At 39.8% G+C, this 20813-nt stretch overlaps 1 protein-coding gene across 10 annotated transcripts in view; it reads right to left on the minus strand.

Annotated features, from left to right (window-relative positions):
• CDC14A (cell division cycle 14A) overlaps positions 1-20813 on the minus strand; it is a 189674-nt gene that overhangs the window by 85750 nt on the left and 83111 nt on the right. For 9 of the 10 annotated variants that reach the window (XR_011565780.1, XR_011565781.1, XM_070786027.1 and 6 more), the window contains 2 exons: positions 14697-14763; positions 11509-11571 (listed from right to left, as the gene is read on the minus strand). Coding sequence is in view for 8 of the 10 variants with exons in the window: in XM_070786027.1 (XP_070642128.1) it covers positions 11509-11571; positions 14697-14763 (130 nt within the window). In the remaining 2 variants the exon portion in view is untranslated. Of the gene's footprint in view, positions 1-11508; positions 11572-12924; positions 14633-14696; positions 14764-20813 lie in introns of those variants that run through there. The other variant, XM_070786033.1, reaches the window with a different exon arrangement.

Raw genomic sequence — 20813 nt, forward strand, 5'->3', positions numbered from 1 at the left:
AGTATTGGAGTTTCAGCCTCAGCATCAGTCCTTCCAATGAACACCCAACAAAGGTCCATCTAGTCAAGGCTAGGGTTTTTCCAGTGGTCATGTATGGATGTGAGAGATGGACTGTGAAGAAAGCTGAGCACCGAAGCAGCATTAGATAACATTCTAATTTGCTATACAAATTCTAATTGAAAGCAAAGCCTTGAAACCTCATATGTCAGATGTTCAACAAATATTCCTGCCCTTGACCTGAGGTAACACACTGAGAGAGAAGAGTCCTGACAAACTTTATTTTCAAGGTATATACAAAAGGGCAATATTGGGCATTTACCCCACCTGATCATTTGACAATTTACTTATTAAACTGCAATGAAGAATGACATAGTCAACCTGGGGACAGTCTCTGTTCATATATTAAACTAAACTGACATTACATGCTAGCCCTGATTGAAGATTACAATATCTAGCAATCTGTGTTGCAAATAAGTGGTTTTTTTTAAAAAAAGAAAATAACAACTCACTCTTGCTTCATAGATTGGCTGGTAATGAAAAAAAAGAAATGTCATTTCAAGAAGTTGCCTATCGTAATCAATAAATTTTCTCCCTGGAGTGTCACTACAAAATCAAAGTGGATTCTTAATTAATATGTCTTGCTCATTTGCCATTGAAAAGTAGTTAGTTTTAACAGATAATATAAAATATCTTGAAATGTGTTATACTCCTGCTTTTAGAACTCATTCGCTCATTTATTCATTAGTTCTTTCACTTCATAAACATTTAATGACAGCCCACTATGAGTATTCTGTGCTACTGGGTTACTTATTGATACAAAAATGAGTGAGACACGGTTCTTGACTTCAAGTACCCCGAGTGCAGGGATGTCACAGGTGTGTAAACAGAGCATCACACAAGGCTGTGTGAGAAGAGCTCCCATCGAGTTAAGAATGACTTTGTTGTTTTTGTTGTTTTTCAGTTGCTAAGTCGTGTCCAACTCCTTGGGATTCCATGTACTCCAGCATGTCAGGCTCCTCTGTCCTCCACTATCTCCTGGAGTTTGCTCAAATTCACGTCCATTGAGTCAGTGATGTTATCTAAACATCTCATCCTCTGCCACCCCCTTTCTCCTCCTGCCCTCTATCTCTCCCAGCATTAGGGTCTTTTCCAATGAGTCGGTTCTTTGCATCAGGTGGCCAAAGTATCGGCGCATGAGCATCAGTCCTTCCAATGAATATGCAGGGTTAATTTCCTTCAGGATTGACTGGTTTGATCTCCTTGCCGTCCAAGGCTTAAGACATGCAAATAGATAAATATTGTGTGCAGGGGAGAAAAGGTCACAAGGAGGAGGAACAGGAAACAAGAACATGTGTGAAGGCACAAAAGTATGCAGAAACACTGCCACCCAGGAAGCTATGCAGACTGGGTGTGAGGAGGAAGGCAAAAGGACAAACAGGGGGAAGATGGCAAAGCCCATGTCCAGAGGGCTTTCTGTGCTGCACTCAGGGGCATGCGTTTCCTCCACACTCTACCTGAGGGTAGAGCCCATGGAGGACTTAAAGCAGGGGAGTGATATAAGCAGACTTAAGTTCTAAAACATGGTCTCTGAGAGTGATGTGGAGACTTGATGGAAGACACCCAAGGACCAAGAAAATCCCAGCCAGTCCCAAGCATTCAGAATCTACTGACACTTTCTCACAGTCCCCAGATGGGCTCCATTGCAATGCGGCCAAGAAAATGTGAAATCACTTTCTAGAAGAGGCGATGATAGCAATAACTATGACTTATGAATTGCTAGAGTCTCAGAAGCAAAACTTTCCACATTCAGCCTGTCATAGATCAGCGAGAAATGCTGCATAGACAATCTGACAATCAAAAAGAGGGAAGTGTGTAGGAAGGGTCAAACATGATAACACCTGCAGAATGAGGCACAAGAATACATGGAATGTATGACAGCAGCTGATAAGAACAAAGTCTCTAAACCCACCCATGGAGAAACGAAATTACAGGGCACCTTCTGAAAAAAAATATTGGCCTAGCAAATATACTGAGCAAACAGAAAGTACTTGATAAATGTCTGTTCAATAAATTAACTGAAAAGCTACCAAATTGAAGCCAAAAAGAGTGTGATGCAGCTTCTTGGTTCTCATATAACAAACATTTACCTGCATACCTTATTTCTGTAGAACAAAGCCTCCCAATCAGTTTAACAGAATGGAGTTGCCTGGGCTGGGGCTGGGGCAGCCTGGGATCCCAGGCCAGTCGCCGAAAGCTGTGAACTATGATCACACAGTGCTGATCAAATACAGTCACATTTTCCACATGTGCCGTGACCAGAGAAAACAAGAGGAAGCCCTGTACTGTGACTCCACTCAGATCAGCAGGAGCCAGCCTGCCTGTCATCAGGCCTGCCGAAGCCAAACCCAGCTCCACCCACCTCCATCAAGTAACCCGTGGTAAAGAAACGCCCCAGGTTTGCCAGCACATAAAAGCACCAGATCAAGTTAATAATTACTTGATATTCTGGGAAATATCCTCATATTGATAAAATTATTTCATAGAAAGCTTTTTTTCTCAAAATAAAGGGATGACTTACGGAGGAAAAACATAATGGCAGAAAGGAAATAGCTCAAAGAAAGAAGTCAAAGCAATCTTTTAGCTTTTGAAGTAGGTTTTACATTAACTTGAAGCTCTTCAGTTCAGTTCAGTCGCTCAGTCGTGTCCGACTCTTTGCGACCCCATGAATCACAGCACGCCAGGCCTCCCTGTCCATCACCAACTCCTGGAGTTCACTCAGACTCACGGCCATCAAGTCAGTGATGCCATCCAGCCATCTCATCCTCTGTCGTCCCCTTCTCCTGCTCCCAATCCCTCCCAGCATCAGAGTCTTTTCCAATGGGTCAACTCTTCGCATGAGGTGGCCAAAATACTGGAGTTTCAGCTTTAGTATCATTCCTTCCAAAGAAATCCCAGGGCTGATCTCCTTCAGAATGGACTGGTTGGATCTCCTTGCAGTCCAAGGGACTCTCAAGAGTCTTCTCCAAGTAGCTGATCCCAAAAAGATATTTAAAGCAGCTCCTCAAAGTTGCATAGGCCAAATTCTAGATGCAGTCATAAATGTAAGGCACACTGATGAGGCAACTCCAAATGCTGCCATGGAAGCTCCATTTCTTTGCATTTCTCTCTCTCTCCCCTCCCCACAACTAGAAATAGGGTGCTGCTCTGTGAGCCATCTGTGTATGCCCAACAAAGGGACATCAACAATATAGCAAGCCTTCTCGTAAGTAGTGGAAAGTCCCATCTTGTTTAGGGGACAATCAAAATAAGAAACTAAAGATGTAACTTCAAATTCTCTTTGATGAATAACAACTGCTTAAGATGGCATCATTTGTGAGTGGTGGTATTTAAACAAGGTCTTACCCGGTAAGGATAGTTCCCCACAAAGGAACAGAAGTTGACCAAAGGCAGATTCTGTATGTGGGTGTTATTTCAGGGTCTTACAAACAGAATATTTTCCTATACTTTGAATATTTACTAAGCTTTACTGCTAGAGAGGATACACATCCTCACGTACCTGAAAGAAAGTGAAAGTGAAGTCGCTCAGTTGTGTCTGACTCTTTGCAACCCCATGGGCTGTAGCCCACCAGGCTCCTCCGTCCATGGGATTCTCCAGGCAAGAGTACTGGAGTGGGTTACCATTTCCTTCTCCAGGGGATCTTCCCGATCCAGGGATTTAACCCAGGTCTCCTGCGTTGCAGGCAGACGCTTTAACCTTTGAGCCACCAGGGAAGCCCCTCACATACCTACAGATGCATAACTTGAATACTCATTCATCTTCACTGTTTTTCCCTAGAGTTAAAGGTCTATTTTAATTTTTCAAATAAACTTATTGATGGTTAGATTTCAAAGGAGTGACTGTTCTTAGTTCTCAAGTTCTTGGAGAATACCTTAAGAAACCTGTTGGAAAAGGGGACACTGATTCTTAGCAGAAGTTTTTGGGGCCTCATGTTGCAGTTACTTTTTCGATCCTCCCAGCATAGCTCCAAGAATATATCTATTTGATCAGTGTAAATATGATCAAAAATATAGTTCCACAACAGCTTGGCAAAGGACCTAAAGAGACCATATTTTAGAAAATACTTTTGTTTATCAATAATTTATACAATGGACTATTTGTAAGTCATATAAAAATAATGTAACAGCCTGAGATATCTTAGTCCAAACCTTCTAAATAGAATAGAGCCTTGAAATTAATTCTTACGTGAAAAATTAAAACACTTGAAGCTGCAAGATGTAACCTGTTCCGTTATCCTAGGTTTCATGTCATTTATGATGGTTCATTGGCAAGCCTGTCCTTGAACAATCTGCACTTTAGCTATGTCTGGCTACCAAGCACTTGAAATGTAGCTGGTCCAAACTGAGATGTGCCGCAGTACAAACTACACACTGGGTTTCAAAGGCTCAATTCAAAATTAGAAATATAAAATACTTCATTAATAATTGTTACATTGATTATATGCCAAAATATTATTTCTGGTACAGTGCATTAAAGAAAACATATTATTGCAATTAATTTCATCATATCTTTTTACTTTTTAAAATGCAGATATTAGCTTTTGAATATATATATTATATACACAAATATGATTCTCATATTTCTATTGGACAGCACTGCTCTAGACCCTTTTGCAGAATGAGCAGAGTGGTTCCTATGCTCTGCTGACCTTGTCATGAACATTAAAAGAAGCATTCTTATCACAAGACTCTTTTAGGATTTCCCTGGTGGTACAGTGGATAGGTATTCACCTCCAATGCAGGGAACATGGGTTTGATCCCTGGTCCAGGAAGATTCCACATGCTGAGGGGCTACTCAGCCCATGTGCCACAACTACTGGACCTGACTGAGTGCTGCAAACTGAAGCCCACGCCCGTGCTCCACAAGAGAAGCCAGCACAAGGAGAGGTCCACATGCAGCAGCAAAGAGTAACCCCCACTCACCGCAACTAGAGAAGGCCCGCGCACAGCAACGAAGCCCGGCATGGCCAAAAATACATAAATAAATAACAGACTCCCTTTTAATCTCACATAGAACTGCTATATCATCAATTTAAGCTTTTTCTTGAGTCAAATATTAAATGAGGTTTAGTCAAGAAGTGCCTTTGGAACCTTTAATTTGCGCATTTCCTTATCATCTAAGACTTACATTCTCATAATCTGCTATCAATAATAACACTTTTACTTTGAAAACTATAGACTTCGTTGGAATACTGACTTTGTTAGAGCTAATGAAGTATATGAACTTAGCTATTCCACGAGTTTACCAAATGTCCAGACTCACTAAAGTAGAGCAAACAGTGGAACAAGTTATAACAAAAAACGATTGGGCCCACAGATTGTCAGGAAGAGTTCCTTTATTTATCCACTTGTTTCTTAAGCAGCATTTATGAAATGCCCCCTACCTGCTGATCACACATCTACTTCTGATTTTTTATTTTATAGGCTTTATGATAGAATAGACAAATCATTCTCTAAAAGGAAGTTATTTGATGGAAAACTTTTCAAGTGTTCACCAACTGCCTCCTCTCCTCCCATTACCTGGCTGATGGTCGTTGTTATTCATTCAGGTTAAGATGTGATCACATTCTCATCAGATTTTTAGTTAGTTGGTTGCGTGCTTTTCAAAAATAAAGTTAAAACTATGTTTAGGGTTTTCAATAGCTTTTTCAACTAACTCTCAACATCACCATCAAAGTTTTAAAAAAGAGAAAGGAGTAAGTAAATCATCAACTAGTTTTCTCTCTTTATTGTGGTAGGTCTTTGTCCTCCTCCCTCTCTAACCTCCACCCCAATCTCTCCTTTCATTGAAATGGCTCCAGTTGTTTTGCCATGTATTTTTCTCCAGGTTCATATACATGGGACAGAGATGCAGGTTTGGGGGAGACTTGAAACTTATCTAACGTGGAGGCCCATTTCAAAAAAAGAATACAAAATGATGAACACAAAAATGGATTCCATGCAAATGGGGACCTATACAATTTAAACTTCACTCACTTCATAGGAAATTACTGATACCTTTGCTCATATAATACAGATAGACAGATATATGTACAAGGTGGAGGCGGGTCTTGTTATTGTTTGTTTAAAAAAATAGAAGGTTATAAGCACTCTTCCGTATCAACTTTTTCCAATCAATATATAATAGAAATCATTCACGAAAAGTGGCATAGCTCAAGTCAATTTCTTTAAATCACTACATAACATTCCATGGTGTATCTGTACTAGAAGTTATTTATTCAACCTTCCCCCTTAAAATGCAATCGTTTTGTTCCCAATTCTTTGTGGGATGGGGGTGGGTAGTAGGATTCTTTTTTTTTTCGACACTACTGTTGGGTGCACCAAAAAGTTCATTCGGGTTTTTCTGTACCATCGTATGGAAAAACCCAAACAAACTTTTTGGCCAACCCAATAAAAATGCCACAATAACAAAGTTTTTACAATTTAAGAAGAAGAAATTCTTTGGAGATTTTTAATAAATTGTACTACATGTATTAGTTTAGGGAGAAGTGGCAGTTTTATGAAGTTAAATCTTTCTATCCAAGAACACAGGACACATTTTCCATTTAATCATGTACAGTCCACAAGGAATTTACAATCTAGTAAGGAAAATAAAGCTTTTATGCAAATAGCCATAATATAAGAAAAATGGAAAGCACAAATCTTGACACATGAAATAGAGGGGGAGAGAATATTGTAAAGGGTGAGAGCTGATCTGTGTAGGATTTTACACACATGAGAGGAAAATGTTAAAGGTGACGGATATTTGGAGAAAACAAGCTCAGCCAGGGTGCAGAGATATTCAAGAAACAATAAATAAGCAGCCCAGAAGGGCTGGAACACAGAGTGCACAGACTGAAGAAACAGGAGACGGGCCAGCAAGGTGGGCTGGACTGCATCCAAAGCTAACAATGCCAGGACAGGGGAATTTACCCTCATTTCAGCCAGATAATGGGAGCGGCAGCCAGTGTGGGGACAAGACAAGGCAAGAACTCTGTTTTAAGACCATTCAGTGAAGTGTGTGAAAGACCAAGGGGCGAAGGGCCTGGGCTTCTTAAAGAGCAGTTATAATTGTCTACCAGAGAGGACACAACACCTGAGCCAGGGGAAGGAAATGAGAACACAGAGGAAGAGAGAGACGAAACACACCCCAGGGGCCCTAGCAACGGGAACTCAAATAGTCAACAGATTATGGAGGGGAAAAAAGCGATGTTTTCAGTCTTGAGCCTGGGTGAACAGTAGAGCAGTGATGCCATTCACACAGATGAACAAAGCCAAAGCCCAAGTTTGGGTGAAAGATGACTAGTTTCTTCTCAGATGTGTCAAACGTAACATGTAAGCAGGATATCCGAACAGATACATCCTGACCTAGAGACCAGAATGTGAGGGCTACCCTTGTCCTCCTAGTGAAAGTGAAAGTAGCTCAGTCGTGTCTATTTGTGAAGCCAAGGACTATACAGTCCGTGGAATTCTCTAGGCCAGAATACTGGAGTGGGTAGCCTTTGCTTTCTCCAGGGGATATTCCCAGCCCAGGGATCAAACCCAGGTTTCCCACATTGCAGGTGGATTCTTTACCAGCTGAGCCACCAGGGAAGCCATGCTAAGAAGAGTGATAAATGTTATAACCCTGGAGAACCTTGACAGAACAGCTCATTTTCACGAATGGTCAACCTACTCAGAGTCTACTGGTGTCTCACATTTCAGGAAAAGTTGACTACTTCTAGGTAGGTGCCCAATATGCTACTGGAGATCAGTGGAGAAATAACTCCAGAAAGAATGAAGGGACAGAACCAAAGCAAAAACAACATCATACAGTTGTGGATGTGACTGGTGATAGAAGCAAGGTCCGATGCTGTAAAGAGCAGTATTGCATAGGAACCTGGAATGTTAGGTCCATGAATCAAGGCAAATTGGAAGTGGTCAAACAGGAGACAGCAAGAGTGAACATCGACATTCTAGGAATCAGCGAACTAAGATGGACTGGAATGGGTGAATTTAACTCAGATGACCATTATATCTACTACTGTGAGCAGGAATCCCTTAGAAGAAATGGAGTAGCCATCATGGTCAACAAAAGAATCCGAAATGCAGTACTTGGATGCAATCTCAAAAACAACAGAATGATCTCTGTTCATTTCCAAGGCAAACCATTCAATATGACGCCAATCCAAGTCAATGCCCCAACCAGTAATGCTGAAGAAGCTGAAGCTGAATGGTTCTCTGAAGACCTATAAGACCTTTTAGAACTAACACCTAAAGAAGATGTCCTTTTCATTATAGGGGACTAGAATGCAAAAGTAGGAAGTCAAGAAACACCTAGAGTAACAGGCAAATTTGGCCTTGGAGTACGGAATGAAGCAGGGCAAAGGCTAACAGAGTTCTGCCAAGAGAACACACTGGTCATAGCAAACACCCTCTTCCAACAACACAAGAGAAGACTCTACACATGGACATCACCAGATGGTCAACACTGAAAGCATACTGATTATATTCTCTGCAGCCAAGGATGGAGAAGCTCTATACAGTCAGCAAAAACAAGACTGGGAGCTGACTGTGGCTCAGATCATGAACACCTTATTGCCAAATTCAGACTTAATTTGAAGAAAGTGGGGAGAACCACTAGACCATACAGGTATACCCTAAATCAAATCCTTTATGATTATACAGTGGAAGTGAGAAATAGATTTAAGGGACTAGATCTGATAGACAGAGTGCCTGATGAACTATGGATGAAGGTTCATGACACTGTACAGGAGACAGGGATCAAGACCATCCCCAAGAAAAAGAAATGCAAAAAAGCAAAATGGCTGTCTGAGGAAGCCTTACAAATAGCTATGAAAAGAAGAGAAGCGAAAAGCAAAGGAAAAAAGGAAAGATATAAGCATCTGAATGCAGAGTTCCAAAGAATAGCAAGGAGAGATAAGAAAGCCTTCTTCAGCAATCAATGCAAAGAAATAGAGGAAAACAACAGAATGGGAAAGACTAGAGATCTCTTCAAGAAAATAAAGATACCAACGGAACATTTCATGCATAGATGGGCTCCATAAAGGACAGAAATGGTAGGGACCTAACAGAAGCAGAAGATATTAAGAAGAGGTGGCAAGAATACACAGAAGAACTGTACAAAAAAGATCTTCATGACCCAGATAATCATGATGGTGTGATCACTCACCTAGAGCCAGACATCCTGGAATGCGAGGTCAAGTGGGCCTTAGGAAGCATCACTACAAACAAAGCTAGTGGAGGTGATGGAATTCCAGTTGAGCTATTTCAAATCCTAAAAGATGATACTGTGAAAGTGCTGCACTCAATATGTCAGCAAATTTGGAAAACTCAGCAGTAGCCACAGGATTGGAAAAGGTCAGTTTTCATTCCAATCCCAAAGAAAGGCACTGCCAAAGAATGCTCAAACTATTGCACAATTGCACTCATCTCACACGCTAGTAAAATAATGCTCAAAATTCTCCAAGCCAGGCTTCAGCAATACGTGAACTGTGAACTTCCAGATGTTCAAGCTGGTTTTAGAAAAGGCAGAGGAACCAGAGATCAAATTGCCAACATCTGCTGGATCATGGAAAAAGCAAGAGAGTTCCAGAAAAACATCTATTTCTGCTTTATTGACTATGCCAAATCCTTTAACTGTGTGGATTACAATAAACTGGGGAAAATTCTGAAAGAGATGGGAATACCAGACCACCGGACCTGCCTCTTGAGAAATCTGTATGCAGGTCAGGAATCAACAGTTAGAACTGGACATGGAACAACCGACTGGTTCCAAATAGGGAAAGGAGTACGTCAAGGCTGTACATTGTCACCCTGTTTATTTAACTTATATGCAGAGTACATCATGAGAAACGCTGGGCTGGATGAAGCACAAGCTTGATCAAGATTGCCGGGAGAAATATCAATAACCTCAGATATGCAGATGACACCACCCTTATGGCAGAAAGTGAAGAAGAACTAAAGAGCCTCTTCATGAAAGTCAAAGAGGAGAGTGAGAAAGTTGGCTTAAAGCTCAACATTCAGAAAACGAAGATCGTGGCATCCAGTCCCATCACTTCATGGTAAATAGATGGGAAACAGTGTAAACAGTGGCTGACTTTATTTTTTTGGGCTCCAAAATCACTGCAGATGGTGATTGCAGCCATGAAAGTTATGACCAACCTAGACAACCTAGTAAAAAGTAGAGACATTACTTTGCCAACAAAGGTCTGTCTAGTCAAGGCTATGGTTTTTCCAGTGGTCATGTATGGATGTGAGAGTTGGACTATAAAGAAAGCTGAATGCTGAAGAACTGATGCTTTTGAACTGTGGTGTTGGCGAAGACTTGAGAGTCCCTTGGACTGCAAGGAGATCCAACCAGTCCATCCTAAAGGAGATCAGTCCTGGATGTTCATTGGAAGGACTGATGTTGAAGCTGAAGCTCCAATACTTTGGCCACCCAATGCAAAGAGCTGACTCATTTGAAAAGACCCTCATGCTGCAAAAGATTCAAGGTGGGAGGAGAAGGGGACGACAGAGGATGAGATGGTTGGATGGCATCACTGATTCAATGGACATGAGTTTGGGTAAACTCCAGGAGTTGGTGATGGACAGGGCGGCCTGGAGTGCTACAGTTCATATGGTCACAAAGAGTCAGACACAACTGAGTGACTGAAGTGAACTGAACTGAAGACTCCTCTACTAACCTGGAAGTGCTCTTTCCTAACACCTCCTTATAGCACAATGTAACTTGGACAGCCTTTGCCTAAACTGCCTTGCTGAGCAGGCAAGATAACTATTCAAAAACTTTGTAATAGTGTGTGTGTCTGTGTTTAGTCACTCAGTCCTGTTAGACTCTTTGCAACTGCATGGACTGTAGCCTGCCAGTCTTCTCTGTCCCTGGTATTTTTCAGGCAAGAATACTAAAGTGGATTGCTATTTCTTCCTCCAGGGGATCTTCCCAACCCCTCTTCTGCATCTCACAAATTGCAAGCAGATTCTTTATGGCTGAGCCACTAGGGGAACCCTTTGTTATGATCCCATGGTAAAAAAAAAAATTCAACCAACTCTCAGAACTGAGTACATTCAGCCACCTTTCAAATCAAGATATACACAGTCAAAAATATTACAAGGCACAAATCTGGTTTTGTTTTAATCAAAACCCAGATTTTTAAATAAAAGTAACATGATTTTATTACCAAATTATACTTTTAAATTGTTTTTTCTTATAAACTAAAGGTTCAAAGTAACTGTCAATAAAGGTTTGATGAAAGAATATAGAGAGATATGGTATTTTCCTAAACTAAAATTTTGATAACTCCCAGTTCAAAGGCAATAATCAAAGCTGAAAGGATGAAGCTGACAACTATAGAAAACTGCAGAATGCTTTTATTTAGCAGTCAATCAATTTGTAATACCTGAGTGCTAGGAATAAAAGAACAATTTAATCAATGTGAAATTATAGCTTCCAAAAAATTAAAATGTACAAACCTCATAATGTTCATATTCATCCACATCAAATGTCTCAAAGTCAAAAAATCCATGTTGTAATCCCTAAAAGCAGAATTTGAATTAGTTTTTCATGTGAAATTGATAACGACTTCTAGGCATTTCTGGAATTCCTGCTCACAAATGATTCTGCCTGACCTGAAGGAGAAAATTTGAAACTTTCAATTCGTAATACATATCTAGAAACCATCTAACATACATAATTTTGCTTTGGGGCTGTCTTTGGGACTAAACACTTAGAAAAATATGAAAATATGTCCCACACAATATGCTTCTTGAGTTCTAATATACATTAGTTTTTAATTAAAATTATTCATATATATAAAATGGATCATACTATAAATGTATAGTTAAAACCTATTGGGAACTGTGCAATTAATTCATACCTAACTATAACAATATATAATTGTGATTAAATTTTCAGCTGGAAGAAAAATCAGTTATTCTCAGGTTTTTTTCCTTTTTATCATTAATGAGATATTTGGTAAAAAGGGAGTTTTTACTTAATAGGCCCTTATTTGTTCCTAAAGTCTACAATGAGAGAATTTGTTTTACAGTGTTAGTTTTTGAAAGAGTAAAAATGTACTTGACTACTCTTACAATTTAGAAGGAAGAATTGATCTTTTAACAACAAAGAAAATTTTCATACTTCTTTTTTATAACCAATGATTTAGAATTTAAAAGTATCTGGCTTATTCAGACATAATATTTTGAAGAGGTGTCTTTTGTTTTATAAGTCATGAAGCTATACAAATTACCTTAGAATACAAAATCAGTTACTTTTAAAAGTTACATGATCAAGTCATTAAAAATACAAGAATCTCTTAAGCCAAGTTTAGTACATCTATCTTTGAAAATACCTTAGAGACCGGTGTTTTCCAAAATGTAGAACACCTGCACTTAAGGTAATTTATATTTAAAATACAGACCCCTGGGCCCCATCGCAGAACTATGAAATCAGGTTTTTTGAGGGTGGGATCATCGTTTTTTAAATGCCTTCCTAAGTGACTCTGACAACACTGGTTCAGACAACCTCTACAGGACAAGCAGAACAACCTATCTCAATTATTTCACCTTTAAACAAAGCAACTTACTTCATCTTCATGTACCATTCCAGACAAAACAGTGAGAATACATGCCCTGAACTACCACTTGGCTTCCTCTTTTTTTAAAGAGTGTTTGTGTTTGTGTATGCCTCTATGTGTAGTTCACACATATACAACCTGTGCTTATAATGATGCCAATACATCAAAATCAGAAAGATATGCTTTCTAAAAAGGCAAAAACGTGGACATACTCTACCTTCATAGGAGATACATACTCACTGCCACAAAAATAGTCTGAGAGTGTGTGTGTGTGTGTGTGTGGGCATGTGCACACGCTCGATCATGCCCAACTCTTTCTGATTCCCTGGACTGTAGCCCACCTTACCCCAGAGGATCTTCCTGACCCAGGATCAAACCTGTGTTTCTTGAGTCTCCTGCATTGGCAGGCAGATTCTTTACAACTGCGCCACCTGGGAAGCCCCATATGAGAGCGTTCAGAGAGGCAATGTGTCCCAGTTACTTAGAGACATGTTGAACAATCAATCAGATCCTCTAAATCTCATTTACATTTGGGTAAAATAAACCCCAGCATTTAATGAAACAAAAAATTTACAGAAGACCTTATTAATGAACAAAGTCATGTCCTCCTTTTACATGAGCAAGGATGTCATAAATGTCTGTATCAAGTTATCAGTTACCATAACAACAGGAGGGATACTCCAGTGTGAACTCTTCTTCAATTTCATATGTATTATAAAAGAAACAGCTTGTACCAGATGGCAGGATAAGCAATAATAATAATAGTGACCATAAATAAATTACCCTTTTCCATTGAGTCATATTTTTTAAATGCTACAATTCTGGATTGTATACTGGGTGAAATATACATAAGGGTTCTTGTGTTATTGGAAGTGTGGGTTGGTGATGTTATTCGCAGGAGATAGGCTAGGTTATCTTGATAGTTTTTAAGTGAAACGAAAAATGTTTGAAAACCATTTTAAAGTTTTACAGAGTTTAAGTTCGTTTTAAAATGAAATAACAAAATCAAAAACAAACATATGGAAAACAAGTACATATTTTACCATAGCAATTTTCTCAACTTAAAATAAGGCAAAAGCAATGTTATACTGCATCAGAGAAAAGAATCTAGAACAAAGCTCACTACTGATACTATATTTACACGATGACCCTTGCCAATGGGTTATGAAATACATACATTCCTGGCTGGTAAAAGTCATGGCTGTATGTTCGAGATGGAATGATGTACTCTGAAGCTTCTTTAGAATTCACAGCATAACATGCATGACTCAGACTGTAAACCAATGTTGCTAAAACATATTCCAAAGTTCTCAACAATCTTTTGGATTAACTTCTCCACAACGTATATAAATAAGTCCATAACTATGGCTGTAAACTTTAGATGCGTCGGATCACACAGACAGCAGGGCACCGCTCCCAGAGTTCATGGTCCAGTTGCTATTGGATGAGGTCTGAGCATCCGCATCTCTGCACAAGTTCCCACACTGGGACAACCATGGGTTTATGACATACCCAGATAAGATACTAGAAGGAACTCCAGACTGATATGGAAATCTGAGTTAGAAGAAGCCCTAATAACTCCCTGTGGCCCTGAGAGTGACTTAACCTCTCTGGGGTTGTTTCCTCATCTGTAAAAGTGAGATAATAATATCTAACCTGCTGACTACTTCCTGGGTATGTAATACTATCCAATGAGAAAAGCAAGGTGGGAATGTTCTCCACACTGACAGAGGAGAGTTGTGGCTTAGATGACTTCCTGCCTCTCTCACACCAAGATTTAGCTTGATAAGGAAGCTGAGCAGGTGACAGAGCAAGGTCACGGCAATGGCAGCAGGTAGAAATGCTAACACAAACAGTTTAAATGAGAAAGGGAGACCCCTTCCGCGTCTATAAGAAGAGTTATCCCCCAGAACACCTCCCCTGTTGGCCCTGTGGTCTGTATTTTGCAGATCAACCATCGTTCAAGTAGAAAGCCACCTTCTTACTACCCCCTCTCCCTTCTCTCCAACAACAAAGATAGCAACTCCACTCCTTTTTCATATTGTTAAATTACGATGGCAGCTACAGCAAGGAAATTGTTATTACCTTTCTGATTCCCTGCAAACAGTCAAGGATGGTGAGATTGTAAGTGCAATTTCCAAAGGAAGCATCCCTATGAAGACAAAAGAAAAGTAACATTAAAGACATGCATTTTGAATACTCAAAATAATATGTCAGTTGGATACATGCTTGTTTGGTTTCACAGCTGTCAACATGATAAACTTATATAACACATCAGATCCTACTAGTTAACTACTCCTACAGCTTAACTCAAGCGCTTCTGAAATTGCTTGAATCCAACAAGCTGAGTTAAGAGAGAGCAGATTTAGGAACCAGAGCTCTGTGATCAGATTGCCTTCAAATTCCAACTCTGCCACATATTGGCTGGGAGCTCAAGCCAATTTTACCTCTATCTGTTTTGCTTTCCTGATTTGTGAAATGAAGTTACTAATTTAATATTCACAGAACTGTTGTTGGATTTCATTAAAAAAAATAATGTCCTTCCTATAGTGCCTAGCACAAAGGAACCACTCAATAAGTATTATGACTATTATCAACAATGAGTGTTTCATTAAGTAAAACATGCATCATCATGAGAGGTAATCAGAAAGAGAAATAACCATCTGGCAGGAATACGGCAAAGTGGTGAAAGTGAAAGTCATTCAGTTGTGTCTGACTCTCTGCAACCCTATGGACTGTAGCCCACCAGGCTCCTCTGTCCATGGGGATTCTCCAGGCAAGAATACTGGACTGGGTAGCCATTCCCTTCTCCAGGAGATCTTCCCAACTCAGGAATCAAACCTGAGTCTCCTGCATTACAAGCAGATTCTTTACCATCTGAGCCATCAGGAAAGCCCATATGGCAAATACAAACATAAAAGTTTAAGGGGGACAATGTATTCAGGTCAATAAAACCTGGCAGTTACTTTCACAGATTAAATGCCACCACTTCCATTCTGCTCCCCTACCCCCACCGTCATCCCCACAAAAAATGCTAAGGAAAATGCCATCCTGCTTCCAAACAATCTCCTCTCGGGTTCTAGGAAAAGTGGAGACCTACTGCATCGAAAACTGAGTGCTTCATCCTTTATTTAAGTTTTTAGAGCAACTTAGCAGGCCTTCTTTAGGCAACATAAAACTCTAGTATCAAGTTCAGGTCAGTTAGCAGAACTGGCATTGGAGCTTTAACACTAACAATGTTCCAAGGTGTCCAAGGCAAGAAACTTGACCTCAAGGCTCTCAGTAGCTTGGCCCAGCCTCCACTGCTGACCTGAATGAACAGAGCTGTCAGGCACCTGCCAATCACAAAGTCAAATGTACCACACAAAGTGGGGGGCCCAGCGGGGAACACCACAGAAGACACTTCATGGGGAGAAAATGACTCTTTAAGGTTTTAACACATAATTAACATAGAACTAAGTCTTGTATCACAACCAGTCAAGGGAACTTGAACCGATGGCTGCTAAGCCGCGGACTGAAATGCAACATCAACATCACTGAGTTTCAGCATCCTGATAACCTAATTTAAAAACAGTAGGTTATCTTAAGCAAGGCAGCCTAAAAGAAATGTTAAAGTCCTGAAACTTCAAAGTTAACCTATGTTAAGGAAGGGTTATTCTAGGTATTTCATCCTGATTTAAAGAGTTCTTTTTCAATGCTATCTGAACACATAGGGAAAAAAAAAAGAGCCCCCTTTTCAAATATCTTGTAAAGACATAAATCATATATTAAGAAGCAAATTTTAATGGATTAAGCTAGTGAAAGTAGTAGCTATGGATCTAAGAAAAAATACTAATTTATATAAATAACAACACATTCCTTTGTAGGAATGTGTCTTTTTAGGACAAGGTTCAGAACCTTTTGTTTGTCATGGACCCCTGCAGCATTCTCATGAAGCCTGTGGATCCCTCTTTTCAGAATGTTTTCAAATGAATAAAATACATAGAACTGATAAAAGACAAATGTAATTAAATGTAAAGTTATCAAAACATAACAAAAACAAATATATAATACAATACTTAATTATGTACAATACCATTCTTAACATATTAGTAGTAGGTCTGATTATAGTTTTAAAGGAGTGAACATAAATATCTTAAGATATACACAACAGCTGTAATGGGATATTAAAATGTCTATAGTTTCTATTGTGAAAAAGTCACTTGAATTGCTAATACTACTATAGTTTATTATTTACAACATTTATATTGAGTTACCAAAAAGTTCGTTCAGGTTTTACTGCTGTTACATCTTTTGGAAAAATTATCTTACAGAAAAATCCAAACAAACTTTTCAGCCAACCCAGTTGTTGAATTTAATCTTATAAATTGGGACTTCCCAGGTGGTTCAGTGGTAAAGAATCCACCTGCCAATGCAGGAGACACCGGCATTCAACCCCTGGGACAGGAAGATCCCCTGGAGGAGGAAATGGCAATCCATTCGAATATTCTCGCCCAGAAAATCCCACGAACAAAAGAGCCTGGCAGGTGGTTCATGGGGTCACAAAGAGCTGGACACGATTGAGCAACTGAACACACGCACATTATCTTATAAGGTTAGTGAAAATAAAGAATTTTTGTCATCTAAATTCACTGATCCTCTGAATTCTCTCCACAAACACTAGATCAAAAACTACTGCTTTGGTAAAGAAAAGAAAAGCTCAGCATTTAAAAAAGATAGAAGAAATTATAAGAATTGAAGATGCCCCTTACTTCTTCAAGTATACCTTCCCACCTAGACTCAGCTAAACAATGCACAAATATAGGTTATCAGACAAGCTCCAAATCCAGTCTTTCTTACTGTCTGCAAAGCATGGTGAGATTATGATGATATCTCTTGTCCTAGCACAGCCAGTCTCTACCAACAACTGAAAAGACAACTCTAGTGATATGGTGATCAAACATGTAGACTTGAGAGTGAAGGGAGAGTTAATAGGCCATCTGACGAAATTAGGATAGAAGGCAGTCACAGCAAGCTAGAAAGACAGGCAGACATTTAATATAATAAGGATGCAATAAAATTAAGTCACATCCTCAGGACTGGGGGAAGTTGATGACATACCTTTTTTACCAAAACTTACTATGCTGGGTAATTTAGACACATTAACACATTTAATCCTCATGAAGGCAGAAAGCTGCCCTCCTAACTAGGCAAGAGAAAAATGGCTTATTAATGGCACCTGGCACATACGCAGTCAAAGGAGAGCAACCATAAAAGTGAAGGGACACAGAGACATGTTACACATTCTCTGTGGGAAAAAGAGAGAGAAAATGATAAAGGTGACAATAAATACACGTATCTACCAAAACCCCACCAGAAGGAGAATTCTAAAGGGCTTTTTAACATGGAATCCAACAAGGTCAGGGAGATGAGAGCAGACAACATCAAGAAAATTCTGAAAGCTGAAAATCAGATAAATGAGTGACAATAATTTAGAAGACTAAGAAAACTGAATACTAAGGTAACAGTAGAAAAATCAGCATCGACCCAATCAATACCAGATAATTCACAAAAGGTTCAGGAAGCGACGGCACTGGGTTCTTCAGGCAGTGAGGATGAAGGGCTAAAATAAGTTGGAAAGTACCCTTAAGAAGCTGAAAGATTTTACTCGATAAAAGAAATATTTTTTATTTAAATATACTTATTTTTAATCAGAGAACAATTGCTTTACAATATTGCGTTGGTTTCTGCTATACACTAACATGAATCAGCCATACGTATACATATGTCCCCACTTTCTGGAACCTCTCTCCCACCTCCCACCTCATCCCCTCTAGTTGTCACAGAGCACCTGATTTGAGCTCCCTGCATCATACATCAAATTTCCCCAGGTTATCTAATTTTATATATGGTAATAAATATGTTTCAATGCTACTCTCTCAATAGGTCCCAATGTCTCCTCCCCCATTGTGTCTACAAGTCATATTATCTCCCATTTTATAAATAAATCTTTCCTGTTGAGTTTTCTCAATCACCCGATGTAGTCAGCAGCATCTAAAAATAAAATGGTTGGTCCTGGAAGGCAGCAAGATACCTGACCCACACAATGTTCAAGTTTGAATTGGAAGATGACTTGCAAGGAATATTTTCCACCTACATTGTTGTGTGAAATGGAGGTGAAGTTTAGGAATACATCAGGCTTTAGTAAACTCAAAAGTTCTTCCCACTCTGAAACTGCATAATTATTCAACACAATGGATGATTTCTTTCCTTTCTATATCTCTCTCTTGGACCCTTCCCAATAGAATTTTAACATTTTTCAGGTTCCTACCATTTTTAAAATAAAAAATTTTCTTGACTTCAACCACTACCCTCTCTTTGGCTTCCCCTTTAAAATAAGACTTCTCTGAAAAATTACTCATCTCACTGCTACCACTTTCTCTTCTCTCACATCTTAACCAACTCTGTTTCTACCCTCATCCATGCCAAGAACATGTCTCACTAAGGTCACCAATGATCTTACTGCTAAACCCAGGTGAAATTCTTGAAATAAAATTGATCATTTTAGCCTTTCTAAAGTACACAACTTAGTGATTTTCAGTGTTTTCGTAATGTGATTTTTAGTATAGTCACAAATCACAATTTCAGTACAGTCACAATTCAATAAGGAAGGCTGAGCGCTGAACAATTGATGCTTTTGAACTGTGGTGTTAGAGTAGACTCTTGAGAGTCCCTGTACTGCAAGGAGATCAAACCAGTCAATCCTAAAGGAAATCAACCCTAAATATTCATTGGAAGGACTGATGCTGAAGCTGAAGTTCCAATATTTTGGCCACCTGATGGGAAGAACTGACTCATTAGAAAAGACCCTGATGCTGGGAAAGATAGAAGGCAGGAGGAGAAGGGGACAACAGAGGATGAGATGGTTGGATGGCATCACCGACTTGATGGATACGAGTTTGAGCAAACTCCAGGAGATGGTGAAGAATAGGGAAGCCTGGTGTGCTGTAGTCCATGGGGTTGCAAAGAGTTGGACATACCTGAGTGGCTGAACAACAGTTCACACCACTGATTTCAAACCATTTTTGTCACCCCAGAAAGAAACTATACCCATTTGTAGTAACTCTTCATTCCATCTCCCCCCACTCTCCATCCCTGACAATCACTAATCTATTTTCTCTCTCTCTGGATTTGCTTATTCTAAATCCAGAGAAGATTCTGCAAGCATCATTTAATTTACTATTAATATGTCAGGAACAGGTAATTCCCTCTGAATATTCTCTTCATTGTTTCTGGATTCTACCCCTCTCAACACTACTCCATCCCAATGTCCTGTGCAAAGTCATCCTTCACCTCCCGTCTCCTCAAGGTTCAACTCCAGACTCAGATTCTTCATACTCCATACTTTCCCCCAAGCCTGGGCACTCTCAACTTTAATGTCATCAGCATCAGCACCGCCAATATGGCTTCTTAGAACACAGAATGCTGGACCCCATCCGAGTTTCAGATTCAGCAGGTCTGGGGAAGGGGCTGAGACTGTCCATTTCTAACAAGTTTCCAGGTGCTATCAGTGCTTCTGGTAGGAGGGACCACATTTTGAGGATCACTGCCCTATACAAACTCATTGATATAAGTTACCATCTATCTGCCAATAAGCTTCAAGGGCTTCTCTCTAGCACTGATTCCTTAAAACTCCAAGATGGTACAGCCAACCACATACATGACGTTTCCATTTGGGCATCTTAAGGTATCTTATGGGCTTTTCTGGTGGCTCAGAATCTGAGCTCACAATCTCAGATTCTGGTAAAGAATCTACCTACAATGCAGGAGACCCAGGTCCCATCCTTGGGTTGGGAAGATCCCCTAGAGAAGGAAATGGCAACCCACTCCAGTACTCTTGCCTGGAGAATTCCATGGATGGAGGAGTCTGGTGGGCTACAGTCCATGGGGTCTCACTGTGTAAGAAGAATCTCCTGAATATGCCCCACCCCAAAATAGTAACAACAATACCCTGGCCCTCCAACCCTAATTCAGTAAAAGATACAGCTTCCATAATCACTCAAGCTAGCACCCAGAAGTCCTTCCATCTCTCTCATTTCCGTATTCTACTGTGCTCTGCCTTATTGCTTTTCCCTCCTAAGCATCTCTTGAACGCACTTACTTCTCCTCAGTTCTGCTAACTCTCAGGCAGTACCTCTCGTGCAGACAAGAGCCTCCCCATGT

This window comes from Bos indicus, chromosome 3, assembly GCF_029378745.1.
Source record: "Bos indicus isolate NIAB-ARS_2022 breed Sahiwal x Tharparkar chromosome 3, NIAB-ARS_B.indTharparkar_mat_pri_1.0, whole genome shotgun sequence".
Classification (NCBI taxonomy): Eukaryota; Metazoa; Chordata; class Mammalia; order Artiodactyla; family Bovidae; genus Bos; species Bos indicus.